General features: G+C 37.3%; 1 protein-coding gene across 5 annotated transcripts in view; it reads right to left on the bottom strand.

Moving 5' to 3' along the window:
- GPD2 (glycerol-3-phosphate dehydrogenase 2) overlaps positions 1-13,762 on the bottom strand; it is a 144,926-nt gene that overhangs the window by 67,693 nt on the left and 63,471 nt on the right. For all 5 annotated transcript variants that reach the window (XM_082464997.1, XM_082464998.1, XM_082464996.1 and 2 more), the window contains exons 4-6: positions 8,279-8,403; positions 6,884-6,981; positions 5,706-5,869 (exon numbers count right to left, since the gene is read on the bottom strand). In XM_082464997.1, the coding sequence (XP_082321123.1) occupies positions 5,706-5,869; positions 6,884-6,981; positions 8,279-8,403 (387 nt within the window). The remainder of the gene's footprint in view (positions 1-5,705; positions 5,870-6,883; positions 6,982-8,278; positions 8,404-13,762) is intronic.

Below are 13,762 nucleotides of genomic sequence, written 5' to 3'. Positions count from 1 at the left end.
TTATTCATTTGAAGCTCAAAACACTTCCCGAGCAAAACATTATAAGCCTAAATTCATAGATGTGTAATGTGGCTCAAAACTCAATAAAGTTTGCAATCCTAAGTCATCTACTTCCATATTATTGACTGCTTCCACTACACTACGGTACTCTGGAAAGCAGTTTTCAAGTATGACTGTGATGTTTACAACTGTGAGACAAGTTATCATGCCACTTTCAACATATCTTTTCTAAGACTGAACTCAGGATGAGTTCAGCTTAGCTTAGTTCATTCACTTTCAATGCTCTATTTTACTCCATTATGAGAATATACTATGGGTTACTTATTCGTCTCTTGATAGATATTTGAATTATTTCCCTTTTTGAAGTTATTCCCAGTGCTACAATAAACTTTTTGTACATATCTCCTGGTTGCCACACATAAGAGTTTCTCTGGGACATAGACTTAAAATGATGATAAATTACTAACCTAGTGGTTCAAAAAAGAAAAATCAAGTTGAGTATTACAGAAGTAGAGTAAATGTCAGCATATAACTCCAATATGGTTATTTATTTATAAATTACTTACCTGTACTATTGTACTTATAGATGTTTAAACCATATGTAAAAACAGACATTTCTAAGGAATTTGCTAGAAACAGGTCTAAGGAAAAGTTCTAATATGTTCTTCCTACCCCCAGTGGATGGTCTTTGCAACCCAGGAGGCTGCTCACACAACCACTTTAGAATCACCATAACAACCTCACAAGACCTGCATCAAGAAGCACAGAGACAAACTTGCATACTGGCACTGCTGTTTTGTTTGTAAATCCACACTATTCAGTTATGTATTCAATCTATTTCTGTTCTGAAGAAATTAATGTGTCTGTCCAGATTTAAAGTAGATAACACTCAATTATAGTTCAACAATTGTGTTTGCAAATAATGAAAATGGGGACTAAAGGCACCATCTTTAAACTTATGTTCCAAGAACTCAATGGAAAAACAAAAATGAAAACATAAGACTAAAAAAAAAAAAAAAATCATCTTTGTGTTATTGGGTAATTGATTTATTTTAAGCTTTCAAAGTAGATAAAATCAACACCTTAAAAGACTTGTCTTTAACCCAGGCTTTCTTTTATTGACGTATAGGATTGCGGGTGCATGCCTAGAGGGATAATAGTTTGTTCCTAACAAAAGAGTCTGGATTCCACAATATGCCTTTTGCCAGAGGCCTCATTCCCCAAAGCTCACAGCTAACTGCATCTCCTGCTGTACCTGTAACAATTTAATTGTATAAGTCAGCCTAGTCAAGCATCTCCAGCTCATGACTGGGAGACATGAAATTCATTGTCATTATTGTCCCTGTCATTTTGGATCATTATATCCTGCTGCAGAATTTTCCTCACTTCAGTGCATTTTTACCTCCAGGAGCCAGGGATTATAGCTGAGGTTGTGGGGGGCGGGGGCAGGACCATGAGCTGCATTTACCTCAGGGGAGCCAGAGATTTAAATTGGCTTTGCTCTCTCACGAGCTGAGCTGAATTCATCTATTTGTATGCTGTGAATTTTAGGTTGGAATAAACATGAATATTCTAGTGAAACCTGGGCTTTAATTCCCCCTTTGAAACATGGCTGTAACCAACTTCTATTTACACTAGGAAAGCCAATGTAATTTCTCGTAGGTTGCTATTTTCATATGTGCATAAGGAATACTTAAGGGCATCATCGGGTATGAAATAACAGACATCTCTCTCTGTCACCGCCTGGACTCTCAGAAGGAAGAATTTAAAGCTGTAATTTTGTTCTCCAGTTTCATCTTACAGAAGCTTAATGGGGGTATCTAATGGTTTTAAATATTTAATGATTTTTAATTATATCTCATTTTCTGTGCACTGGATTGGATGACTGAAGTCCAACTAGAATGGCACCAAAGATCTTCTCTGGGAGCAGGGAGTTTGAAGTAAAGTTGACAGAGGAAGACGAAGTAAGTTTCTGAGGAAACTGGCTCGCCCTCCACAGCTGGCTCACATAACCTCACAGCCTGCCAAGTCACCCGAGCCTGTCGTGCCTTAAATACTTTTTGCTGACGTGGGAGAGTTGCACCAGTCACGACACTCTCTACGTGGAAACCCCCGATCAGTGGTAATGGCCACGGACAGGGTCCAGCTGGTGGATCTCTGGTAGGACATGGAGAGGAGCAGAGAGGAAACACTAGGACATGTCTCAGGCAGAAAACCAGTGAGGCGACTATATTGCTTTCTCTAACAGAATATAAAAAGAAAAAATAACCTAGTATGTCACTTCCTATCCCAACTTTCACTTCAAATGGATCTTACTGAGAAATTTGACATTTACTTTGTCTATACTGAAAAAGATGGTAGTTATTCCTCCACATATGTGAGTTTGTTTCTCAGAGTTTAACAAAATATGGCAATGGATCGTACCTATGCCAAGCACAGAAGTGCCACTATAATTACTACATTTAAAGGTATGTGGTCAAAGACATAAACTTCTAGTTATAAGATAAATAAGTCCTGGGGATGTAATGTACAGCATAGTGACTATAGCTAATAATACTGTATGGTATATTTGAAAGTTGCTAAGAAATCTTAAAAACCCTCATCATATGAAAAAAAAGTTTGTAATGATGTATGGTGATAGATGTTAACTAGACTTATTGTGGTGATCATTTGGCAATATACACAAATATTGAATCATTATGTTGTACACCCGAAACCACCATAATGTTATATGTAAATTATCCTTCAATAAAAAAAAAGATAAAAAGAAAAAAAAATGTATGTGGAATTTATCTTATTCCCTTTGTGGACTTTTGTGGAGGAAAAGACTTTGCCTTAATCCTATGCAATGATCATCACTATAATTTTAGCATAAACTGTTTGCATGAATAATTAAAAATTTTTTGACCTTTGTACATCTTGTACTTCAGAGGGAATATCTTACAGACCTAACATCTCAGTTTTGAAAGAATCTTAAAGATGGTCTCAGTCACTGGTCCCTCCACGTTAATGGTGATGTTTAATAGTCTGTCTGACTATATTTTCACACCATTACTTTTCGTTTTTCACTGGTACTGAAGTAACTGTGTGATGGATAACTAATCAGAGTTGTTAACTGGCAAAATTTCTTATAGATTTTAAAAGTTCATTTAGTTACTTGTGCCACTTTTTCATTATGATCAAGATTCTCTCAAGGTGGGAATTATAAAAATTATTATTTCTGTTCACTTTAAAATGGTTAAATTTATGTTATGTAAATTTCACCTCAATAAATTATTTTTTTAAATTAAAAAAAGTTATTTCATGTAGCCCAAATGTATTTTGAAATCATTTGGGAGACTGTTACTACATTCTCATAATGATTATTTAAGAAGAAGAGTATTTTGTTGCTGTTGTTGTTAAGAAATGTTTATCTTATAAATTACAATGTTTAGACTTCAATTGCAATGGCATATGCTTAGGAAGTATTTTTTCCTCTCTGAAATACTTTGGTAGCAGGATAATAATGTTATTTTTCTGGTTGAAGGGTTAGTCATCCCTTCCTTTCTCTGAGCACACATTTATTACATTTAATTCCTTTACTATATGCTCCTTTCTACCTTATTTCTATGTTGGTATTTAATTTGCTCATCACACCATTAGCTTTAACAAGAGTTGCCCTATCTGTGAATACAGCTGTGAAACCATAGAACTACACTGTTTCACATTGTTGTTTTGTCTTGCCTCAGGCATGACATAGTTGGACCTGCATCATTTCAGAACAAGATTAAAAAAGAAATGATTTCCAGTGACTAGAATTATTTTTACTTTTTCAAGACTTGGGTTTCACAATCAATTTTCGAATATCAATTTGAAATTATTTTAAATAATAATTTTTAACTTTTCAATAATCTTTGCTAAACTCATAATTTTGCAACCTGTAACAAACTATAAAAGCCAATTCTAGATAAAAGAAATTCTTCTTCCTCTTGATTCTAATAGGATAGTGTTTCTCCTGCAGTATATGACATAGATTTCCCTTGGTTTCTCCATGTAGAATTGTTAAGAATCTATAATTTATAACAATATCAAACCAACATAACACAGATGGCACAAATTCAGATATGACATCCACTAATATTCCTCTCAAGGAGGTTCAGATACGCACAAGCTAAAAAAATAAAAGTAACAAATAAAAGTAGTTCGTGTTCAATATATCACATGGTAGAGAAAATGGCCAAGTTCTTGAGACAGTTTGCAAGGGAGGGATTCAAACTAAGAGGCAAAGGACACAAACACTTTCGTGTCAGGATGGGCAGGGGGCCATTTCTTATTCCTCCTGGATCAAAAACCTCTTTAATATAATCACCCAACAAACTACAGTGGATTAACATTAAGGGTCTGAAGCAGAGAAAGAATATTCACAGTTAAGATTGTCCCTTAACATGTAGGCTCAATCAGGGGCACCAAAAAAGTAGTTAAGTGCCCCCCACCCCGTGGTGTTTAGATGCTGGAAGGCACTGTAAACTGTGAATTTTCTAGCTTTTAATGTTTGTCTAAGACCCTTAGCATTTTTCTAATATTGTTGCTCCTAACACATCTTCTTGAGTTTGTCCCCGTTGCCCCATCTGCACGTACACATTTTGCATTCATACATGAAAGCCTGAAAGACAGCTAAATTGATTCAGAAACCTAACACTGAGAAGAAGAAAAAAAGGTAGGGTTAGCCTTAAGGATATCCCATGTTATGAAGTATAAATATCAAAGTCTCCTGGAAAAACAAAAAAACAAAAACATTTCTTCATGTTAAGAGTTCAGACATCTAACACTAAATACAAAAGGTCACATAGTAGGGGTAAAAAAAACTCACTGACCCTATAGGGCCTTTGTGCCACAAAATTCCTAAGACTTTTTGAACATGTATAATTATCTGTGTCCGGCTATTTCTTTATAAATAGACATCCTTGGACTACTTTCAAATTCCATTCACCCTTTAGAACTATAGTAAAACTTCACAAATGGCTTTTCCTGTGTTGTTGTGCATTGTATTGTGGTCCATCTGGAGATATATTAAGTGGTTAGTTCCTTCAGATAAAAGTGTACAAAATTGTATTGTCCACACACACACACAAACACAAAGAATGAACACTGAACACGTGGCAAATGGGTACTAATGTCACTGTTAGAAAACATCTAACAACAATAAAAGAAGCATTAAAAACTGAGGAACTGGTTTAACAGATGCAATGTTCATCTACCTTCTCACATAAATTATGTGTTCAAGAATTGTGTCCTGTGCAAAATACAAACATGTCAATTTCAGCCCAGGGGGCATTTTTCTCTAGGTTTATAACCCCTTGAAAATAGAGGTTTCATCTAGAAAACCTAACAGATCCTCAGCTGCTTTCAACATTATAATATATTCATAAGGCAAGTGTTCACTGGCAAACATAACAAATTAAATGGCACGAAGGTGGTGTCCAAATACACAGTGATGGAAAATGGACCAAACCAACCATGAGATACAAAGTCGAAATCCAAGAAGAAAAGGAATATGCAAAAACAAGCAATATTAAGAGCAAAACACTATGTGGAGTGTGTGCGTGTATGTTTGTGCGTTGTGTAAGATTAACATTAATTAGGATGCAAAACTGTCTCGTTAAGAATATGCTGTAAGGGTCACGAGTGGGAGAAAAGTATCTTGTAAAAAAAATAGAATCACATACCATCATAGTAGACAATTGCTCCTACCAGTTTATCCTTCTGGAGCATTGGGAAATGCTCAAGGGCTCTTGATTTGCTGAGGACATAACTGCTTTTCAGGCAATTACTTCCAGCAACCAGATCATACAGCTTGATTCCTACCCAGTAGTAAGGTAACTGCCACCACCTACAGCATAAATAGGGGAAAAGGTTTCTTTAGAAACAGAGTATAACATTATAGAATGTCACTTTAAGATACAAGACACTTTTTATTAAGAAAAGCAAAGTATACCTAGAAGTGTACTGCAGAAGAAACAAGAGAAGTGCCTGCCTGTTCTGACACCAGCCCAGCAGCTGAATTATAAAAGTAAATGAATCATCTCTAAGGCAGTGGTTCTGGACCTGACTGCATATTAGATTTTCTGGGGAGCATCAAAAATAAATATAGATGCCTGGGCCTCCTGTTTCTAGGGATCAATTTAACTAGACTAGGGCCAAGATCAGAGTGACTCTAATGTACACCCAGGGTACAGAATCATTGGCTTAAGATGTCCTAAGCAATCTATGACAAAATATAGACAAAAATTATAAAATCTGCTTCCAGGCCCCACAAGACTCATGCAGCTAGCAAAGTTACATAATTCTGTATTTCCTAGCACCTGTATTCCATCTTAAGTCAACTTGATGGATAGCTCTAACAACATTCAGAAAATTGGGTTTAATAATTTTTGATTATTTGACACCTCCAAACCAAATTTCAGTTTTGGTTAACTCGGAAGTTTTAAATGACACAAAATGGCTTAGGGTTTGGAGTTGATATATGTCAGTTCAGATTTTGCAGCAGGATTCTTTCTGGCTCTGCATTTTAGTCTGCAAATGACCCTCTTATGTTCCCCAGTGCAAATGTAGTTGCTCCTGTATATACTCTCAGAAACTGGAGTAAAAAACTACTAATTGTAAGTGCAGAACACAATCTCCTTTGCCTTCAAGAGCTAGCCCTTAGAGGTGGGTCAGCAGAGAGTAATATAGGAAAAGTCACACTTTTTAAAATGCAACAAAGGAAAATATTTTAAAAGGATTCAAGATTAGGACCAATTAAAACTACATTAAGAAATACACATTGAGGAACTATTTCCATTAAAACTGTGTTCTATTGACCTCAGATAAGCAAAGAGTACACAGATGATACCAAAAGGCTTACTTATAAATTGGGAGCATTATAGGCAACGGAGCTGATAAATGGGGAGCAATTTCTAGTAGGTTGGCACGCTCATGAAGGGCTTCTTTTACCATCCTGTACTGAAAAGCAAAACAGAGAAAATTAGTTTGGCAGTAACAGATCATAATATTTTCAAATGGCAAATAGACACCCTGCCAACTGATTGATACACAGAAACTTCTCTACCTCTGAGCAAGGATAGCTCCCTCCTAATCAAATTTCTAATAATACATCATGCTGTCAACCTGAAAGATTTTTTAGAAACCTTAACTGCATTTGCATAGGAGAAAAACATGCTGTCAGAGTTCCCAGGTGTAAGGTATTTTCCTGACTTGAGTTACAAGATTATTGTAATAATTTATCTTGCATTCTCTGTATTGTCCCTTTTCTCAGTCCCCCATTATATTTTCTCATATAAGAGATAACAGATGGTTCAGATTCATGTTAAACGTTTCCTTCTTGCCTCCAGTAGCCCAAGCAGAGATGATACTTAAGAGTTGCACAGTATTTTACAGACTATCATTAAAAAGCTTTTGTCTTTAGTCCTCATTACGTCTCTCTGAAGACCCAGCATTACTATCATAATACTAATTTTACAAATAAGAAAACCGAGGCTCAGAGAAATTAAATAAATAAGCTGAAACACACCACAAGTCATCTGATTCTAAACCCCATGCTCTTTTCTTCACATCCATCATGATGCTAAACAGACACATAAGAAAAGGGGACAGATTCAAAACTGACAATGTCAAGTAAGTGCTGCTGTGTTTTTCATGTACGAAAAGCAGATAGGGAGTTCAGTTGATTTTTTTTTTTTTTTTTTTTTTTTACTCCTCTGGGAAATGTCATCTTCCACACTGCCTTGGCAGTTTTCAAATGGTGGCAGACTGGACACAACAGAGTGTGACATAAAAAAAAAAGCATGACTCAGATCATCTTTTCCTTAAGAATATGTCAGTGACAATATGCAGTATGATTGCATCTGCCGTTAAGAGGATCAGTTTAATATTCCTCATGTATTACAACACAGTTCCCTTGAAACTGCTTGGGAAGTAGCAATTTGGTGGCCATTGGTGGGGAAAAAAACAAAACAAAACAATCACAATTGTTAAAAGTAACACATCCAAAAGGGATTTTGTAAATCTGCTACTTTGACATGCCTGTGTAGAAAAAGCCCCTGATTACCCATAAACATAATGCTACAGGAAAAAAAACTGGCACACCTCTCCTGAAAGACACTCCAGCAGAATACACTAAATAGGTATTTCCAATAGGAAGGAATGTTAAAAGCCATAAAAAAAAAAAAAAAAGCTGATTTAATTGGGTGGAAAAAAGCACAGTCGCCATTTTTGTTTAACAACTAGCATACACAGTTACCTGCTCGATATCCAACTTCATGATCGCCTTCTGAAGATACCTCACACCACCATGGATCAATTTAGTGCTTCTGCTGCTGGTGCCTGATGAGAAATCATCTCTTTCTACAAGGGCTGCTTTTAGTCCTGTGTAACCAGAAAACCAAATTAACTCCTTAAATTACACAATTTGTATGTAATTCATTAAAGGCACTTCTCCAGGGTAGAGACAGTCACAAGAAAAATTACTCTGAACATGGATCAATTTGTATTCCAAGGGCAGTACACTGTCTATATTATAATGAAGAGATTTTAGTCTCTTCCTGGGGGAAAAGTCAAACCAGAACTAGAAGCATATTAAACTGTGAATGAATCACAGCTAGAAAATATTACAGTGCAATTTTCATGGCAGTAACATACACTGGTGTGTTTCGAGGGTCGAAGGGGAGTCTGGCACCCATCTTTAACCATGTAGAGTTAACTCAGTATTGTTACCGATGCCTTCCGGAACTCACATTCAGCCCTCGCTACAAGAGTCCAGACGTGTGCCAGCCTCTCAACTCCAGTCAACTCTGATGCATCGACCGTGAATCTAGACTAGCCCTCTACGTGCCGGTTCCTATTTCTGGAGTGGTGTGAAAGTGGGTATAAGATGGGAAAAGAGATCAAAGACATCGAAACAGAAGAAGAAAGAAGAGAATAACCTCTGATGCTGAGGAGTTTATAGTCTAACTGAAGACATGCAAGCACAATATTGTAGAATTACAAAGCAAAACACAAGCCAGGACAAATGAACCCAGTACAGAGTACCCATGAGTAAAGAAAAGACAATATTCTTGGTAAAGGTGAGGCTGAACAAAGACAAGTCAGTTCTAGAAATCATCCCTCCCAACCTGGCTTTCTTTGAGGGTTGCAATAAATCTCTTAGGAATGAAATAAGTTTGGTTTGGTTTTGTTTTCTTGCAGAGACACCCCTGCCTCTTCAGGAATGGGAGGACCAACAGTGCTACGAGCTCCATACACTAGTTAGATATGAAATCCAAAATTTCAAAAGACCCAAAGTATACATCAGCACCAAGCCAGAAGAAATTTTCATGGCCTGCCATACTCTTGGGGGATGAGAGAATGTCATAGAATCCAATTACAATGAGAATATGTAACTGGAGCAGTTTGGGCTCACAAAGCTCATATAAGAGAACTTGTGCATGTATTCAATTCAGAGCCATTTATTACATTTAATACCAAAGGGTCGTTTTTATAACTTCTAACAGTTTAAATATCGTACCCAAATGTCATCATAAAATCAGGGCAATTCCCTTGACTCAAAAGGACAAAATATTTGGAAACTGTGGAGAGAAAAGTAGAGAACTTTGATTCAAGGGCAAAAACTGCTAATGCTCTAATGAACTAGCAAAATAACACAGAAATTACAGATATCATAGACCCAGGTCACTCTTTTTAAGCATTTATGCCAGAAGAAGATCTGTAAAATTCTCAACCATGAAAACTCTAGCAATGCTTAGTAAATTTAGTACAGGATGTATTAAACACACAGAAAAATATATCATATTAGTGCATATTTTTTGAGAGCCTAAGTGCCAGGTAAAGTGCTGGTGTTAGAAATGAAATAGACATAGACCAAGCTGTCAAGTAGCTCCCAACCCAGAGAGAGGCAAATGAACAAAATGAAGCAAAGTTTCATAGGTGTTGCATTTGAAAATGCAGAGGACTCTTTATCCTAAAGTGGGTCAAAAATTAAATTCAGGATATAAACCCCAAATTGCTTAGTCGAGATTACATTTGCAATCTCTCTTACAATGCACTGTCTTGGTGAACTCTATTACCTTTTCTTAGTAAGTCCAACACAGAGAGTTCTTCTTGCAGTACTAAAATATACCACTTTTCTTCAGTTGAAGATCAGATGAGGAAGTTGACTTTCAAATGGCATTTAAGAGCTGAATTACTTAGAACACACCTCCCTTCCAGTCTTGGAATCAGTCATGGCATTAAGATGCCCACACCATTCGAGGCAGGGACATAAAACTGAGAGAGGATGTGCAGCTTTCCCATCCAGCCTATGGCTCCTACCTACCCAAAGGTACCCACAGGCTGTGGGAGAAGATGCCTTAGTCCCCAGTTAGCCCCACTTCCTAGCATGTAATCCCCTACCCTGGAGTGTGGGCTTAGCTAGTGCCTTGCTTCTAACCAACAGAATACAGCCACGATGGTGGCAGGCCACTTCCGTGGTTAGGTTGCAAGAGACGGTGACTTCCTCCTGGATAAAGCAACCTGTCTTGTTCTGAGTCAAGGAACCAACAGAGCCCCTGGTCAACAGGTCACAAGGAACTGAGGCCTCTTGTGAGGATCTGAATCCTGCCAACCTCCACGTGAGTTGCTAGGAAGCACTGCAGCTGGTGAGAGACTGAGAGCCAGAGGGCCCATGCTAGGGCCCAGATTCCTGACCCACCGACACTGTGTGGGAATGAATGTTCCTTGTTTGAAGTCACAAAATTTGGGGGGTAGTTTATCGATAACACAATTCCCTGTGTGAACAATAACTGCAGCCAAGGTAGTTATTTTAATTGTATCTGGGGATGGGGTCTTGGAGAAAGGCTGAGTCAACAGAGGAGGATGTGTTCAGATCAGTGGAGGGGAGGCGCAAGGGAATTATCACTGGCAAAGATCAGCTTAAGCAAGAGAAGGCAAATGACTGAAATGGCCCAGCTTATTTAGGGTCTGCTTGTCACTCAGGGGCTGCAGTGTGGGGAGACCTTCTAGGGGAACCACACAGCATGAGGGGGGCGATAAAGAGTCTAGCCTCAGAAGGCAGAAGACAGTAATTGGAGAGTGATAGGAAGAGAGAATTTTATGGGTGTGTGTTATCAGGATGGATTTTTTTTTTTTCTTTCCCAAACTGACACAGTGTGAGGCAGGGAACTACTCTAGGAATTAGCAAGCCATCTCAGGAGGATATTTCAGGATATTTAAGTGACAGCTAACACTTTAAAGCCTCAAAACTGCTTTTGCAAGAATTGGACATTTAAAAAAGTTATTCACATGTACTTATGTGAAAAACCTTAGTGAATACCAACAAAAGTTAAAATGGGCTTCTCCGTCAAACCAGGCTGTTTTTTCTTGTCCCATTATTTCCAGGGTCGTATCGTCAAGCTACCCACCAGAATTTCTGAAGAGAAATGATACTGCTCCTTCCAGAGAAAAATAAAAAATAAAAATTTAGTCTCTAAATGTAGAGCTAAATTGATATATTAAAGTACCATGTAACCTAAAAGTATTACCAAAAGTTTTTGAAACCTTAAAAATAAAACATTTTAAAAATTTCAACTGCTTTTATGCTAAACGTTCTGCATTTCTCGTTTTTGTTGGATGAGAACAATGGACTGAGGAAGGAGGAAAGTAATGCAAAATCAAGACATTATTAGAAGTTACAACCGCTTTTCCCTTAACTGATTAACCGACTACAGCAAAGACAATGAAATTGTTTAAAGCCTTATAATGATCTTGCATGATTCCGTTACCTAAGATGTTCCTTCCTGTTTCACCTCTCAAAAATTCAAACTTCTTTTCCCCCTCCAGTCTGAAAATAAGAGTTTAGTTGTTTTTTTTTTTTCAGTGTAAAGCAAGGAAGTGAAGAGAGAGCACTGTTTATCTTCTCAAAGAGAATGAACAGTATTTTTTTTAAATTTTTATTGGAGTGTAGCTGATTTACAATGTTGTGTTAGTTTCAGGTGTACAGCAAAGTAAATCAGTTACAGATATACATATATCCACTCTTTTTTAGATTCTTTTCCATAGAGTACTCTGCACTCCCTTACAGAGTATTGAGTACAGTTCTCTGTGCTATATAGTAGGTCCTTATTAGTTATCTATTTTATATATAGTAGTGTGTTTATGTCAATCTCAGTCTCCCAATTTATCCCTCCCCCATCCCTTTCCCACCTGGTAACCATAAGTTTGTTTTCTACATCTGTGACTCTCTTTCTGTTTTGTAAATAAGTTCATTTTTACCATTTTTTTTAAATTCCACATATAGGCAATATCATATGACATTTGTCTTTGAACAGTATTTTAAGTGACATTCAATGTTAACATTTTGCATCTTAGGTAAAATAATTAAATTTGAAGGAGACCAAAAATAATGCATCCAGGCTTCCAGCAACTGTGCCTAGCTGGATGTGAGGCACTGGGGAAGATCTTTCCTCAGAGTGGAAAGAATGATCTCCCCACATGCCCACCAGTGAAGGGCTGGCCTCTGTACATTTATGATAATTCACTAAACTTGCTCAAGATTTTATAAGGAATAGCTTTTGCTTGTTTCTTTTCTTTTCAGAAGTTACTTTTTATGGAAAGCAATATGTTCTATCACCGCTGAGATGAACCAGAATATTTGGGAGTGGTATGATTATTCGATTTTTTGTTTTTATAATTGATTGCTTTTAGTAGTTATTCTCATGAATTTCACTGCAGTGGTAAAGTATTAATATTTGGAGCCAGATTACTCTGAAATTCTTTGGTGGAAGAACAAGATTAGTTATAGCAGAAGAAGAAAGTCAACTTAAAATCGACCTTTCAGTCATACTCTGCCCATCGCTGAAGTTAAAGTTGTATCTTTTGGGTGGGGTCAGGGATGTGAACGAAATACAGCTCTTCACAGACTTGCCTTTTCTGTCCTGAGTGAGAATGTCTAGCTACCAGGCACTTCCAACTAAACCAATTCATGGATCAAGACAGTTGGATAGGGCTTCCTTGGTGGCGCAGTGGTTGAGAATCTGCCCGCTAATGCAGGGGACACGTGTTTGAGCCCTGGTCTGGGAAGAGCCCACATGCCGCGGAGCAACTAGGCCCGTGAGCCACAACTGCTGAGCCTGCGCGTCTGGAGCCTGTGCTCCGCAACAAGAGAGGCCGCGATAGTGAGAGGCCCCCGCACCGCGATGAAGAGTGGTCCCCGCTTGCCGCAACTAGAAAAAGCCCTAGCACAGAGACGAAGACCCAACACAGACAAAAATAAAAAAAAATAAAAAAAAAAAAAGACAGTTGGATGAATACAGAGGGATAATTACCATCTAAGGGGAGGAATGGTACGACATTTAACTTTTACAACATGAAATAGAACAGAAGCATATTTTAATACCTTTTACTGATTATCTTATTATGCATGCAAACACGCTCAATATAATAAATGCAGAGAAGTAAAGAGAACAAAATAAAACCCTCCTGTAATCACACTACTCAGAGATAACCACAGTTGACATTTGGGTGTTTAAATGTTCACATTTTCTGTGCATGTATGTAATCACATATGCACATTTTTACCAAAATAGGATCATATGATACATTCCATTTTTTTCATTTAACATTATTTATCGTAAACATCTCTCCATGTCAATACATATTTTTCTATAATTTCACTTTTAATGTGTGAATAGTAATACGTTAAATATTTACAATGATTTATTTATTCAATTCCCTGTTTTTGAACATTTAGGTT

The sequence above is a fragment of the Balaenoptera physalus genome, assembly GCF_965194825.1.
Source record: "Balaenoptera physalus genome assembly, chromosome: 6".
NCBI lineage: Eukaryota > Metazoa > Chordata > Mammalia > Artiodactyla > Balaenopteridae > Balaenoptera > Balaenoptera physalus.
The sequence above is the reverse complement of the archived record's forward strand: the minus strand, read 5'-3'. Positions and strand labels throughout refer to the sequence as shown.